This window comes from Cicer arietinum, chromosome 6, assembly GCF_000331145.2.
Source record: "Cicer arietinum cultivar CDC Frontier isolate Library 1 chromosome 6, Cicar.CDCFrontier_v2.0, whole genome shotgun sequence".
Classification (NCBI taxonomy): Eukaryota; Viridiplantae; Streptophyta; class Magnoliopsida; order Fabales; family Fabaceae; genus Cicer; species Cicer arietinum.
The window spans coordinates 69,681,821-69,700,901 of NC_021165.2; the positions used below are offsets into that span (position 1 = coordinate 69,681,821).

General features: G+C 25.0%; 1 protein-coding gene across 1 annotated transcript; it reads left to right on the forward strand.

Moving 5' to 3' along the window:
- The first annotated feature begins 7,950 nt into the window (after positions 1-7,950).
- LOC101513836 (phosphatidylinositol/phosphatidylcholine transfer protein SFH3) lies at positions 7,951-12,493 on the forward strand. The gene is made up of 14 exons (XM_004507414.4): positions 7,951-8,359; positions 8,936-9,185; positions 9,293-9,392; positions 9,474-9,740; positions 10,051-10,128; positions 10,224-10,325; positions 10,428-10,477; positions 10,660-10,759; positions 10,849-10,941; positions 11,054-11,113; positions 11,388-11,490; positions 11,587-11,939; positions 12,132-12,206; positions 12,309-12,493. The coding sequence occupies exons 1-14, from the start codon at positions 8,311-8,313 to the stop codon at positions 12,318-12,320; spliced, it is 1,692 nt and encodes a 563-aa protein (XP_004507471.1). The 5' UTR covers positions 7,951-8,310; the 3' UTR covers positions 12,321-12,493.
- Positions 12,494-19,081: the final 6,588 nt, after the last annotated feature.

A 19,081-nucleotide genomic window follows, 5' to 3' on the forward strand; every position in this document is an offset into this window, starting at 1 on the left:
AGTAGCGTATATGTGAGTGTCAGTTATTTTTAATTCAATTGTCTCCATTTTTAGGACCCAAATTCCCTGCATGCAGATGTATCATCTCACAGTTATACCGACCAATCAATCTCAGTTATTTGATATATTCTTTTTTATATTTTTTTTCTTGTTAATACATGTATTATGTATTATAAGGTCAATGCCATATTAATATTGTGTTAAATTCAAATATTCGTGAATTATATGGGTTTTGTTAACAAATAATAGAAAATCTTTTTTATTTTATTTTGAGTACTAGTTTTTTATATTTTGTTTTTAATACGAGTAATTTTCTTTGGTCAACCATCGTTGTAGTTTTGTTGTTAGATGTGGATTTCTTAATTTTGTTGTCATTTATAAATTGATCAATTTCTTTTATAGTTTTCTTAAGTTTTTTTTAAGCAAATATTTGTTCAAATGACTACAAAATATATGTAAATTTATTAGAAAGTAATATTTTCAAATATTATGAATATAGATTTAGCTCAACTAATAAAATATAAAAAATTATTAGACTGGATATTATATTTTATAAGATATGAAAAAACAAAATGAGTGTTACTCATGTCCATTAAAATAAAATCAAACTCATAAGTTTCTTTTGATACATTTTACTATCTTTTTCACATTAATTAGCTATTTGTACATGAGAAAATTAATCATCGTATTTTAAATATTTATACTCGCACTTAAAAACAAAATTTTTATCACTTTATCGATCTACATTTGTTAGACATTACAGAAAAAAATAAAAAAGCAATTCAAATAATAAATTTTTAATACTTTTATCTTTAAATATAAATTTATTTGTAGTTTGTAGTTTGTAGTTTATAAGATGTATCAATTATTTTTCTGTAAAATAACTTCTTAAAATTTAAATTAATTAGAAAGGTAAAGATGTTTCCCACATATAACAAATGTTATTTTAGAACATGTATCATACTTTTAACAATATTTCTGATTTGATCTCATTATTTGACAAAATCTTTTAAATGGAATATTTTTAAAAATATAATATTCATTTCTCCTTAATATTGGGATTTTAATATTTAAGCACACATGTTATGAAACAATAAGTACAGTGTATTTATAATAATTATTGGTGAAAGTGTGCAATGCAATGTGTCTTTTTAGAACAAACTGGATTTTGTCCCATACACAATTGCAATATCAATAAGCCGTCTTAACTTCTCATGGGGCTAAAGGGAATACACAATTGCAATATTAATAAGTCGCCGTCTTAACTCGTTACGAGGCCAAAAGAAAAAATAACATTGTTAAAAGTTAATAAATAAATTATTAATATTTTATTTTATACTTATAAAAAAATTATTTGGCATAAATCATGACATTTTTAAATCATTGTTCTTTATATTTTTTTAAAAGTGAAATAAAACATTTCAATAGTTCTACAACAACATTAAGGATTCATGTAAAATCATTCATCTTTTAGTTGAAAAAGAAATTAGTGTGTATATAAGTTGTACCATTTTAAAAACTCATGTTAGCAATGTGTTTACTAGTCTTTCATGATTTCTGAATTTATACATAATATTTGTATTGTTAACAATGTGCTCATCTCGTGATTTCTCATTTTATAAGTAAGATTTATCTCATCCCAACTAATATCTAATTTACTTGTATTAAAAATAACATTAAATGATTTACAATAAAAATATATATTAATAAATTTAAATTTAGTTGTTTTGATAAATGTATTATAGTCTTTTTTTATTCAATAAAATATTCAATTTTTTTAAAATTTTAAATACTCTAATTTATATTTTTAAGGTGATATTTACATCTTAATTATTTATTAAATTAATATAATTAATATTATATAATATTTCTTTTACTTTTGATAATATAATAAAGTCAATTTATTGAAATGTTAAATTTACATAAGATTTTATCAGATTCAAAATATGAGAACATAAAACATTCATATGAAATAAAAAAATATTTTTTCAATTTTATTAAATAAAAAAATGTTTTGAGATATACAGTGACTTATTTAAAATTGTTTTTATAGTCTATGTCTATAATAATAATAATAATAATAATAATAATAATAATAATAATAATAATAATAATAATAATAATAATAATAATAATAATAATAATAATAAGTTTAAATATTTATTTTTTGTTATTGAATTATTGGTAAACACAAATAAATAAATGGAAGTTCATTATATTATATCAATTCACAATAAAGTTAATAAAGTTTACACTATATAAATCATACATATAATAATTAATAGATCTTATTCTTATGATAGGTATGTTGAAATCCTTCTAAAATTAATTATTTACAAAATACAAATCTAATAAATTTTGATTAAACAAATAGATGTATATACACTTTCGACTGAAGAACGAAAACACGATTTCACTCCCTACTTACTCTATAAATGAAGTCGTCGAAAATTATTATATTAGTTTCACTGATATTGTTCTAATACGAAATCATTAAGAATTAGAATTGTATAAGATATTTTCTCAAACGTGTATTTCTCAAATGTAATACGACAATTTTTAATAAATAATAAAAGATTTGACAAGATATATTGAACTGCAATTCAAAATTAAACCACCTTGTTGATAAAAAAGAAATAAAAAATCACACATAAATAAATAAACAAAGTAAATAAAAAAAATTAAGATTTAGACTAGTGTTATATAAAGGATAACGAACAGTTTAGACAGAATAATATAAATCTAAATAAAAATTAATTATGAAATATTACTTTTTTTAATGTCTATAATGGATAAGCTACAAACTAAATTGAGCTAATAGCAATTAATTTTTTAGATTTCCGTATGAAACGCAAATCAAATTTATTAAATTATTAATTTTTAATGTTAAAAACTCAATTATCAACATTAGCTATTTTGAAACAAATTAAAAGTTTATAGAAAATAATAATGATTCAAAACTAATTGTATTTTGTTTATAATCGTGACCAAAATTTAAGCTATTTTTATGTGTTTATAATAATGATTGGAAGGAGTGGTACTTTTTACTATTATAAATTTAAAATAAAAATAATATTGTGAAAGTAGTATATATAAACATAATATTAATTGAAAGGTGTAATTAAAAAATAATAATTTAAGCTATATTGAAAATTAAAATCGACATTCATTTTCAAACAAATTATTTTACTGAAATGACATACTCCAATAGATCTCGTAAATACACATCACTCATTTATAAATTTTCAATAATAATACTTAATAAACACTCAATCTCTCTAACCTAATACATCTTAAAAATTTATTAAATAAATTTGACTAATAATTATATATTATATATCAATAATTATATAATATTAAAAAGTGTGAGATCCAGACAGGGAGAGAAGGTGCTTAATAAAGTATCTCTTCTATGTTATAAGGGCTTTTTAATTTTCTTCCCAATGGGGTACCTATTGATACCAAATCTTATTATGTTAAGACTCTTCTATAGAAGATGATCTTCTGAGGAATACTTAAATGATAGATATTTCAAATATACTTAGTAATAGAATTGTCCGTAGGATGAAATTGATCATAATTAATTAAAGAGAGCTGTCAACATCGATTAATTGAGTTATTCTAATTTCAAAAATAAAAAAACTTAATCAATAAAATAGAATATCAATTAAAATTAAATTCAACCTAAATAAATTACTTATGGTTACAATAAATTTTATAATTATCTTTTAATAATAATTTGATATTTAGTAGAAATGGTCCAACATAAGACAAGAATAGTACAAAGGTTAAAACACACTATACGATGTTCACGGAGTTCTACCTACAAAATTAGTATCTCATACATGCAAAACAATGACAATAAAATATTTTTTTTTAGTCTTTATTTTAAAAAATATTTATGTCAAAAATGATATATTTTTTTTATCTCTATAAAATAAAAATACAGACTATAAATGAATAATATTTTTAAAATTTAAAAAGTCGTAAGTTTTATAAAAATTAAGAATATATTTAACTGTAAAAGAAAACTTATTCTCAATTTATTATACTATAAAAAAATAAATAAAATAAAAAGTTTTACCAATTAAAAATCTTGTACAATTAGAGCGAGCCTAATAGTCGACCCACTGTGAAGATGTATCAAAACTAAATATATTCATGCATATATATATATATATATATATATATATATATATATTTATATCAATCTAATACCAGATATTAAATTTAATATAAGCACAAATTACATATATCATTATAAATTAAATTTATTCTTTTAAACTTAATTTTTATAACACGTAAATGTATAAACAATAACGTTTGAATTTCAAACTTTAAAATAAACATGTGATTGGTTGACCCGTTTGGTTATAAAGCATATATGTTATATAGTGCATAATTGGTTGGACTTCAAATTAAGATACATTTTCATGTGTTTCGAAATCCTTTATTCTCTAAAAAGAATGAATTGAACTCATGCATCTATTGAGTTGTGAGCATTATTATACCACTGCACCAAAATCTTTTTTTTATCTATTTGTATTATATATTAAAATTAAATTCAATTTCTATTTGTGACACTTTATCGTAATTTATACGGCATCTTTTAATATTTGTCAACTCATAAATATTTTAATTTATACGGCATCTTTTAATATTTGTCAACTTATAAATATTTTAATGTATTACTTTCTAAAACACACTATTTCTTTTTTATACTTTTGTTCTATTTTATTTTTTCAATATGTAACACAAACATTTACACTTGCTCACCTAAGTACAATTATTTCATGGTAATTTCAACTTCAATTTATCACTCAATGACTCATCAATACACTTAAAAAGTTTTAATTACTCATCAAAACTTTCATTTCAATAACTCATAAAAAAAAAAAAAATTATCCAATATCTTCAAAGCATCACAATACAAGTTCGACTATATACACATAAAAATATATCTTCTGATTTTCAATTACTCTCTTGCACATTCTCACTTCAAGCAATGATAACGACGTTATGAAATGCAACCAACCTACACTTATTTGTGTAACACATCCTTAATTCACATATAATTCAATAAATTATCATTCTGGTGTCAATTATTATTCAAGATCATATATAACTATTATTGAATAGGAGGTGAATTTTTTTTCATATGACGTTGAATGCGTCTCTCATAGCATTTTTTTTCTTTTTATAATTAAAAAACACAAATCATAATCGGAAAAAAAAAAGAATAATATTAAATATTTGGAAATGGATAGCTTATAACTATTTTATTATTCACTTAAAACTTTCTATGTCTTAAATATTCACAAATTTTTTTTGCCTATAATTTTTTGCAACTCACTCTTGAAGTTTTTTTTAACGTGTCAAATAATTATTTGAAAATTTCATTTCATATTCTAATTATTTGGACAAAACAATAGTTAAAGTACTTGAATTTTGTTACATTCTGTATTAAATTTTTATTTGGCTTGACAATTTTGTGTAACTAACATTCTTATTATGTAAAAAATATTGTTATTATATGACGTTTTTGAACCTTAAGAAATTTCTATTTTGTTTTGTAGTATTCTTTTCATATATATCACTTATATTTACACACGTGAAAAAATATTTTAATATGTTGAATGTTATTGTGAATATTATTTTTAACAAACTAACACTCACAAATGAATGTTACAATAAACAACAAGACATACAATATCATTTAGTGTATGCTTAGATTGACATAATTGCGACGAACATATAAAATTGAAAATGTCAAAAATACATAAATTTATAAATATAATGTTTTAAAACTAATATAAATTATATAAAATGAAGAACATATTATAGTTAAATGTACAACTTTAATATATAAATAAATGCATAACTATTTAATAAATATATTATTAGAAGGAACACTTCAATGAAATCAAAAAGCTAATCAATTCCACATTTAAAAAAGTAATAAAAACAAAAATTGCATCTATAAAATTATAAAATCTTATGAATAGTCTCATATTTCAATATATTTTGTATTAATTGTATTAGTCAACAATGTTTTACTTTTTCTTTTGTACTAAAGCAAACTTAGCTTATATATAATTATCAAAAAATATATTTACCTTTAGACACATAAAACTTAGTATATTATACTCTAAAACAAAAATAATATTCATTAATATATTAAATTCTACCGTGCAACGTGCTGGTTACAATTTAGTAACATCTATTTACAAATAAAAAACAGTCTTTAAACCTTAGATCAACTGATGTCGATATTCTTAAGTTGAATGTCTTATTTCATATTCGAATTCAGGACCTCACAATTATGTGAGTTAATTATTGTAAAATTTACTATATTTTTTAAGATAAAAATAAAAAATAAAATAAAAAAACAACAATGGTTAGTTTATATAATGGAAACAAATACGTTAATAAAAGTTTCGAGCATAAAGTAAATAACAATGAGCAAATATAATATTAACTTTTGAGATACTATACATGAATTTAAATCATCATGCAAATCGACAATTCTTTAAAATAATTGTGTACTTTTCACCATTATAAATATGTGAATATTCTCTTTGAAAGCTATTAATTATTAATTACAATTACAAAAAATCAAAAATTGAACATAACTATTATTAGATTTTGTGTTGGGAGTGTGCTGCAACAACTTGAACACGAAGAAGATGAAAATAACCATGATAAATGTTGCATAAAATAAACTGAGGAATCTCCTAGGTGATACTTTGACATTTTTAACATGAATTAAACACTGACATTAAATATATTGATGAATGATATTTTACATAATAAAACTATTGGAAGTTGTAAATAATTCAAATGTTAGTTTTTGGGCCAAGTTAAGTGGTTCCACATTTGTACCCATATAAATAACTTTGTGTGTAATGATTTGAAACTAATGCCATTTTGAATACACTTAGTGAAATTCAGCAAAATAACTCTCTTCTATCTCTCTCTCTCTTTCTCCATCATTTCCAAAACACCACAATTTTCACCATTGATTCACTCTCCACTCTTGATTGTGTTCCAACAAAAACTTCTTCAACTATTCTCGTGCACTAGAAAAATAATTTAAAAATATTTTGGAATGAAATTTAATTCATATAAACATAATTTTCATATTATCATTTTTGACTAAAAAATATATTTATTTATAAAAATAAAAAAACTCAGATCCTTTAAATGAAAGGAAACAACTCTCAAATGAGTTCCTAGAATATTTGAAGGAGTGATATATATTATTCACTTTTGTTTGATGTGAGGTAATGCATTGGTCTATAACACAGATCAAACGTGCAACATCTAAGTAGCAGCACCACTTAAACCAAAGTTTGACAAGTTCACTCCATCAATTTTAATTAGCCATATAGCTTTCTCAACAATTCCCCGTATGAATATCAATCGTAACTAATAAGTAATAGCCTTATTCTAAATAATTAAACTAAACGCAACTCAAAAAAGTTAAACTAAATATATTAAAAAAACTAAAAATAAATTTGGACAAAACAAACTACATTATGTTAAAAGACAACCTAAAATAACACAACATTAAACAAGAAATAAACTTTAAATGAATTGGTTAGTGGAGTGGCTTGCATTTCGCCTAATTAACACCATGTCTCCATCTGTTTTCCTTCTAGTAGCATAATAAAAAAATAAATAAATAAACAAACAAAAAACGGTAAACTCTAAATAAGAGTTTTTACCAACCTAGCTTTCCAATTTTGGCCCTCGTAAGTCATATCATGGCCTCAATCTTTTAGATCATAAATTTGCGTTACCTATTGTTCTTGTAATTAATGCACACATTTTTGTCTCAAGGTACGAGTATGTATATGTATATATTTTATAACATCTTATAATTTTCATTTACCATTATTTTTTTCATTTTCCTCTTCCTTTAAATTCTACTTATTTATCTTAATAATTAATTTTGTAATCTTGATTCATGAACCTTTTGAGCCCCCATAGATTCCATTAATTTCAGCTGCTTCAACTACACTTAATTATTATTCATTAAGTATAATAATAACTTTATTGTCTTTATTTTTTCATGAATGCTGAATATGAAGAAGGTTTATTTTATTGATAATAGATAATTGTTTTTTCAGCTTCTAATTAGTTACATGTGTTGTTGTTGTTGGTGGTTAATTAATAGGTGTAGGTACACGTGAGGGTTCAATTGTGGGAATTTGTTATATATGTGAATTGTTGATTCTTTCTCCCTTAAGGTTGATTGTGATCATTTGAGTAATTAAACTAAGCATACAAGAGATTCAATAATTAATCATGTGCGACACTACGTTTGGAACTATTACTATTGATCAACCTCATAAAGGTTAGTTACTCTATATTATTATTATTATTATTAATGCAATTTGATTATTTATATTTCAAGGTCAATTTCTTATATTTTGTTATAATTCTATATATATGGACATGTTAATTAATTTGTATTAGAATAGGAAAAGGCAGGGCATAAAGTTTGATTATACTTTTGCTAATCATATGATCCTAACAGTCAAACATTTGCTAATTTGAATGCATTACTACCTATTAGAGCTATTCTTGAAATGAAATATTCCCAAATGGAAAAAATATGAATGGTAAAAATAAAGATATGATAACTTTTTTTGGTCTAAAATGTTTATATATAAAAGGAATGCGATAATGTTCGAGATACTGATATGGTATATTGAAATGTAAGACTTTGAATATATAAATTCTGTACAGCTTTCTACTACTGTGTGATTTCACTAGAGAAAAAACAGAAAAACAATTAAAACATATTTGATAACAGAAACAATATCAAGGTGAATTAAGATGTTGTGAATTTTTTTTATTTTCATATAGGAATTTTTACTAACTTGTGTTAGTAAAAAAGAAGACTAAAATTTGCTTCTGCAAAAAACAGGTATTGAGATTGAATATTTGGAGGAGGAAAAGAAGACAGGGCTTGAATCCTTAAAGAAGGTAGCAAGAAGTGCATCATCTAAGTTCAAACATTCAATGAAGAAAGGGCGAAGGCACAGCAGGGTTATGTCTGTTGTCGATGACTACGAAATCGATACAGAAGAGTTGCAGGTAGTCGACTCTTTTCGCCAAGCGCTTATTTTGGAAGAGTTGTTACCATCAAAACATGATGATCATCACATGATGCTAAGGTAGTCCTTGAGACTCATATAGTTTCTTGTTCAGTTATTTATTTACTAGTTATTAATTGTAGCATCATTTTAATGTGTTATTCATTTACTACTATATGGTCATTTAGATTCTTGAGAGCAAGGAAGTATGACATTGAGAAAACAAAGCAAATGTGGGCAGATATGATCCAATGGAGAAGGGAATTTGGTGTTGAAACAATCATGGAGGTATTTCACTTGATAAATAAATAAATACTTTTGATCATTTTATTTATGTAGCCAACAAAAGTTTTTTTTGGTTTTGTTAAGGATTTTGAATTCAAGGAGATAGATGAAGTTCTAAAATACTACCCTCAAGGAACACATGGAGTTGATAAAGATGGAAGACCTGTTTACATAGAAAGGTTGGGTATGGTTGACTCTAATAAGCTGATGCAAGTAACAACTATGGACCGGTATCTAAAGTACCATGTAAGAGAGTTTGAGAAGACATTCAATGTTAAGATGCCTGCTTGTTCAATTGCAGCAAATAAACACATTGACCAAAGCACAACTATCTTGGATGTGCAAGGACTGGTATGTATCAAAATTATACAACATTACAACTATTTACTTATGAGATTAATTTTGATACACTGTCCCTATATGATTATTTTTTTTAATCAAGCAATTGTGATTGACAGACATTATAAAAGTAGTTACATTATTGGTGCATATGAATTAAATCCTTTAACTATTTAACCCCTCTTCACAAATAAAACCATCAAGAAAGAAAAGAATAATTACAACACCTTAATTAAATGATAGTGTCCCAAATATTAAGTGTGTGTTTCCAAACACATGCTGATAAGTTTTACACAAGTGCTGATATAGAATGGTTGATCAGGGTCTAAGAAGTATGAATAAAGCTGCAAGAGATCTCCTACAGAGGCTTCAGAAGATTGATGGTGACAACTATCCTGAGGTACTATTTTACTCCTCAGTCATATTGGTTATCTTTCTGATTCAAATACCATCTTCTATAATTACCTTAATCAAACTTTTCTTTTCATTTCCTAGTCCTTAAACCGTATGTTCATCATCAATGCTGGTTCTGGATTTAGGATGTTGTGGAACACTGTTAAGTCCTTCCTTGATCCCAAGACTACCTCCAAAATCCATGTAAGCTTTTTATTGTTTATTTTAATACTTAAATAGTTTGATGTAATGTTCATTTCAGTTAAGTAGGAACATTATTAAACAGTTTACTGATTTACTGAACAGGTTCTAGGTAACAAATACCAGAGCAAGTTGCTTGAAATCATTGATGCCAGGTTTATATTTTCTTCCTTCTCATTGAAGTATTTATCATCTCTTTATTTTTAGATTGAGTAATGTTAGCTTAAATTGATAATAAGTATGATCTTTCTTATAATATATTCATATTTCACTGAATAAATGAACAACATTACTACTTAGTATACTTAACACTTTGATTGTGTTTATTGTTTATCAGTGAACTTCCAGAGTTCTTGGGGGGTACTTGTACTTGTGCAGACAAAGGTGGTTGCATGCTTTCTGACAAGGGACCATGGAATGACCCAAAAATCTTGAAGGTAGTTTCAATGCAGAAAGATCAATTTTTTGTACTTGTATAATCATAAAAGAAAATAATAGTAGTCTTTTTTTTTCCTGGTTGAATTAGATGGTTCAAAATGGTGAAGCAAAATACAGAAGCAAACCTTTCTTCAGGATCGAGGAGAAAACAATCATCGAAGACGTAACAGCGTGTCAAAAGGTAGTTTAGCTTCCTATGCAGTGTTTGGTTCTGAAACTTCCTTTCCAGTATCTTTGATTGCAAGAAATCTAATACTAACTAGATATCCTTTAATTTTTTCTATAATATTCAGAATTGTGATTCTTTTAACAATGAATATGCTCTTGAGGAGGCATGCCATGCTATAGCAAAAGTAAGTTTCATAGATATCATCAATTCTTGCGCGAAATAGTTAAGAAAACTGCATAAATTATCATAATGCAGCTAATTTGTCTAAGCATAGTAATTGATTGTGTTATCTAAAAACTAGACCAAGTTCCATTACATATCAGTAACTAAAGCTAAAAAGACTAGAACAAGTTTCATTACTTGATGAAATGTAAAACAAATTATGATTTCATATTCATTCCACTTATTTTGAACTTCAAAACTAACATGTTTTTGGGAATTCATCTTCTATAATTTAGGTAGCAAAACAATGTAATGTATATCAGTTTGACACCGTGGTCCCAATGAATGAAAAAACTTGGAAGGAAGCTATACAAAGCGATAAAAAAGCACTTTCAGAAGGTATTTGATTTTGTTTTATGATCAAAAGGCAGTTTCAAGCATAATCTGCATAGTCCATTTCACCAACACAATAAAGAATGTTTCACCGAAATGCAGGTTGCTTAGGTGACGATGTTTGCGAGACTTCTAATGGAATTGGAAATCAATTTATCGGTGGAATCATGTCCATTGTTTTGGGAATCATAACGTTCATCCGAATGTCGCGTAACATGCCAAATAAAATGACTGAAGTTGGTGATAACTCAGTGTATTATAATGGCGATATGATGAAAGTACCTGTCATTTCCATTGATGATCATATGGTTATGATGAAGCGCATAGCTGATCTAGAAGAGAAGGTGAATACTCTCAGTATTAGACCTTCCATGCCACTTGAAAAAGAGGAATTGCTCAACAGTGCTTTAAATCGTGTTGCTACACTAGAGCAAGAGTTGGCTATGACCAAGAAGGTATGTTTTCTCTTCATACTTCCTTTAGACTTAAATGTAAGTTAAGATCTACCTGTATATGGTCTAAATACAGATACTCTTTTGCTTATATTTAAGTTCAAAGGAAATACTTTCAGAATTTTATAAGATTTAAATATGATTTTAGTCGAGCACATGGTTGTGATTTTATTTGATCCCTTTTATTAAATTTAGGCACTTGATGGTGCACTTGTTAGGCAAGCAGAGCTTCAATCTTACATTGACAAAAAGAAAAATAAGAAGAAATTGGTACGTCGTTTTAACTTTGACACTGATCTATTACTTGCCATGCATTTTTGTGTGAAAAATTATAGTTTTCTCTTACACATGTTTTTGTGTTTGTGATTACAGTTCTGTCGGTAACAGTTTGACCTCAAATATTAAGAGTAGTTAAGAGTTGTAAAGTTGGCGGCTTCCTCTTTCAATAGCCCCATGGATACTACTGCATTCAGCTATGTATAACTTGTCCATTATTTTGACTGATGTTTTATTTTATGTATAAAAAAATAGTGTGAATTGATATTATAAATTTTTTGACTAATTTTTTTTTAAGTTGTCCGCAAATGCATTACTATAATATCTATTAAAATTGATTTATTTAAAAGTTTCGATACATAGATGATATGTTACTTAACTATTGGTAATTTAATTTTCACAATCCTAAATCATATTAGTTTTTCAATTTTACAACAGAAGTGTTTTCGTAAAAGAATTTGTCATTTTTTCCAATTGTGTACGGTATAGTTTAGAAAATATAATTCATTGTGTTTATTTAGAAAATTTAAAATCAATTTTCAGAATTTACATAGAATGTGTTTGGAAAACTGCACTTACATATTTGAAACTCACGTTACAATGAAGCTACATTTTGTAGTTTTATAAAATCACGTCTAATTTGCATTGAAAAATGACATAAATTTAAACGTGATTCAAACACACTAATCACATGCTAGGTAAACACACTATGATTGAAAAACACTATCCTCTTGAGACTCTATCAAATACAATAAAAGTCACTACAAAAACTCTTTCTGATAGATAATGTAATAGATTTGCACATTAAGGATATTAGTGATCAAGCGATCTTGATCAGACGTCACAAAAAATATTAACTTTAATTTTCATTTTATAATTGAAAATGATCGGACGGTTATTAAAGTTCGATTGTTTAAATGCATAGGAAAGTGAGATCCGTAAAACAATATAATAAGTGAAGTGATATGTTTTTGTCTTTGTGATTATTTATAAACAGAATCTTGAGTCCTTTGCATGAAAGTCTATCGAAGAAAAAGACACTATGCTCCGTAGCCTCACAAAGTTGATGATGATTAAGAATATGGCCAATTTTTGAGATTGTGCAACTAGACTAGTAAGTTTACCACCAAAATTCAACAGCATAGTCTTAAGATGTTGACATACTACTGGGACCCGAACCCAAACATTCAAACGAAAGACACAAAACCTTTATGATTTTTTTTTTCTTTCCTTTTTGTGGGCAAGTGTTTGACACAATGCAAACTTGTATCCACTCCCACATATTTAGAGCATGTTACGTATTTATGAGTAAAAGGAAAAGAAAATAATTTAATTATTATTAGATATAAAAAGTTTTATGGTCGTTATCAATTATATGAGTTATTTTATAAATGTTTATAATAAAAATTAAATATATTTAATAATTTAAAAATTGTGATTGATTGATTACGTAAATATTTTTTATACTGATAATCTATATAAATTAAATTCAAACAAAAAATTAGGCATATTTGTCTTTAACTTTTTTTGGTACAATATTTAATTTTAATTAGTAGAGGTGTGATAAATAATTTAAAATTTATTAAAAATTCAACACCATGTAACATACTATAATAAATTATAAGCTTAATTGTAATTATTTTTGTTCCTACAATATTAATCATTTTTTATTTTTAGTCTCGGTATAAATTTCACTTGTTTTTAGTTTTTATAAAAAATATTACTTTTGAGTTTTATACATGCATCTTAGATTGATAAAAGATTGTAAAATATTTCACATGATAGAGCGTTATTTTTTGACGGACAATTCCTCACTTCTCCACATTCAGGGGCAGGTCCATAATTTAAATTGAATGGGGGTTAATTTTAATTATCATACTTCGAAAAGTAAAAAAAATAAATAAATAATAACATTGACATGGTCATTGTTATTAGGAAATAAAGTATAGTAGTAAAATATATTTAATTATTTTAGTTTAATTTAAAACTATAGAATAGAAAAGAAAATTAAAATCCCATGCACTAGCACTTGTCATTACACTATATAAAGGGCCTATGAACTTTAGAAGAGGAACTCTCTATTCATAGAAGGAGATTGGAAAAAGTTGAGTGTGGAATGGCCTACACCAAATTCAAATTTTCATGTAAATGGCGACATAGGGGCGTTTGCTTACAAATTATCACATAAGTAAATGGGGTGTGGATATCTCACCCACTTGCCCTACTTGTGGCAACAAGTTCTAAGCCATATGTGTGTTTAGGGATTGCATTTATGCAACCCCATTTGGATAAGTTTGGTGGCTCTTGATTATATGATTAGTTTTTTCACTTCTTTAAATGTAGGGGATTGATTTTCAATAACCTCCACAAACAGGTGGAAAAAGCTCATTGATATGGCTGAAATTCAACTTTCATGATAGTTCGTCTGCATATGTGTAATTAGAGAAATAAACGCTATTCGCAGAAGACTTTCACCATCTTGATTATATTTCAATAATTCAAAAGATGACAAACGATATCAACAACTACAAGACCGGTCAACAAGAATTGTTGAGGTATATTGTGGAGATCTTTTAAGGGATTCAAGTGGTAGGTGGCTTAAAAGGTTTAAAGGTTATACTCGCAAGATTGAGCATTGAGAAAGTGAGGAAAAATAGAGTATTATAGACAATCGTACATTTATTTCAATAATTTTTTACCTCTTTATTAACAATCTAGTAAAAATACAAAATATTTATCAAAATAAACTAAACTCCGAGATCACACTCATCAATCATACAAAATCATAACTTTTATATTATTCTTTGGAGATTCCATAAAACAAATAATTTAAGACCACTAGTAATTTTAAATACAACAAATTCATACACATATATATTATATATATAATATTCCAATCTATTGATGGTCCTAAATCATTATGTTGTTGTCCTTACTGAGACTCATTTGTCCCTAACACAATTAAAATCAAAATCTAAATTTAAAGTTTCTGCACCGACCGGCCACAATATGTTTCTGCAGAGAGCAATTTAGGGTAAAAAATCTGTGATTTTGAGAATGAGATTATATGCAATTCTTCCTGACAGCTCATCGTGTCTTATGATATTTCCTTTTCATTTTGTGGGGGACAAGTGAAAAAGATGGACCAAGTTACTTAGCCCAACCAACCTGCCAATGTTTTCTTACATTTTTTTTTTTTAAAGAACCCAATCATAAATTTCATACGTTGTTTTTTTGTTACTAAAAAATAATATTAATCTATTCAATTTATAAAATTACACGGATCAAAAAGATTATAAGTCTAAATCAATAAAATAAAAATAATAATATATAAATAAATTTACAACATTAAAGTAAATAATATAAAATGGTAAAATATGACAAATGTCACAAATTCAACAAAAATAATAAATTTAAAGTGTTTGTAGTGCTCATGTCTTTGAAATTGTAATATTATAATGTTGTCAAAATCATTAATTGTATTTACACTTGAGTAAAATTTATATGTGAATTTGAATTAAAAAAATATTACAATAAAACAAAAAAATAAAACGTCACACCATAACAACAATCAAACAGAAAATTACACAAAATATGAAAGAAAAAAAATACGGAAGAAAAATAAAATTCATATTTACTAAATGTAGAAAAGTCAAACAATATCAACTCTAACTTACATCTTAATATAAAATATACCTGAAATTTTTTACCATCTGAATTATATTTATAAAACTACATTAAAAATAATCTCTTTATTTTTTTTACATATGTGGTTATTAAAAAATCACACACATGTATAATAAAAAATATAAAAGTTGTACTAACTATATATATATCAAGTAATGTTAGAGTTCAACTAGTGTTTATTTTTGCTGTAACATAATTTTACTTATGCGCTGATTCACATCTTATCGTGATCTTATCATGTGAATAATTCTGAAAATGTTTTACAATTCATCAAATAAAGTTACATTGTATTAAAATATGATTAAATACATGTATATATACAACATTTTTTAAAGATAATGCATACCAATTAAATTTATAACAAATCTTAAAATTGTAAATAATTGGTAATTATATATATATATATATATATATATATATATTTAATATAAAACTTCAATTAAATTATAGATATACTAAATTAAAATCATATAAGCATAACATATTTTAATTTTCTATAGTAAAATCTATTTTTCTATTTTAGGATAAAATTCACCATTCACAATATTTAAATATATAACTCTATTTCTTTACAAAATAAAAATGTAACTTTCTTATTATTTAATTCATATTTGTTTTATTATTATTATTTTAAATCCTATATATATATATATATATATATATATATAATTTTTTTCTTTCTATGTGAATCTTAATTCTTTAAAGTAAATAATCACTCTATTTTTTATGTTAAATATCTTTGACCTAAAATTTCACCTTCATATCCCGTCAATTTTTTTGTTCAACTGCTAATATTTTTTAATCACCTTTTGTAAATTTTTATGTTGAATATATTATTGCTTTATATATTTCAATTATGATATATCCGTTTATTCCATTTATTTGATTAAACTAATTATATTTGCTTTAGATTAAATCTCAAGTTACTTCCTCAATTATCACTAATTATATTATTATTGGTTGAATCACTCTTTAGGTTTTGATGAAGATATGAATTTATAGGTGTTGTTGTTTTTAACCAAAAGTGATGATCTTTCCGAATATTATTACGAACCAACAAAGATATAAAAGTTGATAGTTGACTAAGATGATCCACTTTATGTACCGAAAATCTTTCCAACAATGGTGATTAGTGAGTGCTGGCTTTTGCGTTATGTATTTAGTCCAAAAACACATTGCATCCAATTCTTAAATGACTTAATTCTTTTTTATATAATATAATAAAACGGTGGTGAATTTTTTCTTGTTAATTTTTTTGTAGTCTCTACAAAATAATGACATTTTAAGTTTAGTTTCTAATTTTTTTTTAATTCACTTTTAGTCTTTATTTTAATTTTATATAGATTAAAATATTAATTTTTTACATAAAAAAATTTCAAAATAGGAACTAAAAGTGAATAAAAAAAATTGAAAACTTTTTTTATAGAAACTAAAAATTAAATTTTAATATTTTTTAGAGACTAAAATTTATTTTACCTTTTTTTAATTGTTAAAATTATATATTTTTTTATTGTAGTTCAACTTTTAAGATAAAAACATGCTCTAAAATATTTATGATGATCTTAGTGATTAGGTAACTTGTCATATTGATGTTGAAGATCAACCATAGTTCAAGTGTAGGTAAATGATAAAGTTTTTCTTGATCAAAAATTTATTTAGATAAATGAACAGACTCACACTTTAATATAAGATTATTGATGTCAAAAATCACACATTGATAAATATATATATATATATATATATATATATATATATATATATATATATATTAATAATATATAAGTGAGAAAACTCATAGTTTAAACTTTCTTAAAAAAAAAAATTAACGAATTGAAATATTGAAATCATTTATGTGGTTTTTTGTCACTCTTAACGATATGTCGATCTTCTATCATAACCCATATTGTTGTAATTCAGATGTGAAGGCATCATCTCACATCAAATATAAATTAAATGAATGAAATATAGAAAAAAGAGATCCATATTCCCAATCTCTTAAAGTTTTGGGTGATATTTTGTCCATAATATATCTTGGTGTCCTTGAAATTTAACCCAGTTGTTACTCAACATTTACACTATGTCAAAATTCCAAAGTTACAAAAATCTCTTGCCACGAGACACTATTATCCAATCATTTGAGAACACAATAGAAACAGGCTACCCTCAAACAGTCCTATTCTGTGAGAGTGAGACTGTTTGGAAGTATTTTCATATAAATTTGATGCATTTTTTGTGTGATTGTTGCTTCCCAGCTGTAACTGGACCCTTGTCTTGTCCTCTTTCTTAATTACTCTTTTATTTCCATATATTTTCATTTCACACTTTCCTCTAACCCCTTTAAAAAATGACTTTTTCTTGTCTTCTAATATTTATTTTTCCATTAATTACAAAAATACACCCTACTTTACTATTCTATTTAATTAAGAGTTTAATTATTATAAAATATTTGAAGTACGTCACTATCATTTATAAAAATAATTTAAGAGGTAATTCCGACAAAAATTAAATAATAATTATAGTTGATTAATCGTATAAAAATTATTTATACTGAAAATATATATAAATTAAATAGTTTAATTAATAATTTACTATATAAATAAAAATTAAATCATCTCATCATTAAATTAAAATTCGATTGACAAATAACAATATTAATATTATTATATTAAACACTTTATTTTAAATTTAAACACAAAATTCTATAATTATAAATTATTTATAATGGTATTTACTATATCTTATGAAAAAATAAAAAAATAAAGGTTTAATTGCAGTTTTGCTCCCCCTATTTTAGCTGATTCGCAAAAGTAGTCCCTCCATTTTGTTTCTCCTCAGTTTTGGTCCCTCAAACAGAATTTTGTTTCAAAACTATGAAATTTCATTTTTTTTCATTTATTTAAGTCACATCATGCCTTAAAATCTCATTTGCAATAATTGTACCTGGAATCTATTATTATAAATGGTGTAGTGCGACTCTAAAAAATGAAATTTCATTAAGTTTTTGACCAAAATTCTGTTTGGGGACCAGAACTGAGGAAAAACAAAATGGAGAGACTACTTTCGCGATTCAGCTAAAATAGGGGGACCAAAACTGCAATTAAGCCAAAAATAAAAAAATAAATTGGTTCCACCAAGTAGTTATTAGCTTGTATAAATTCCCCACTAGAATGACATAGAGTCCT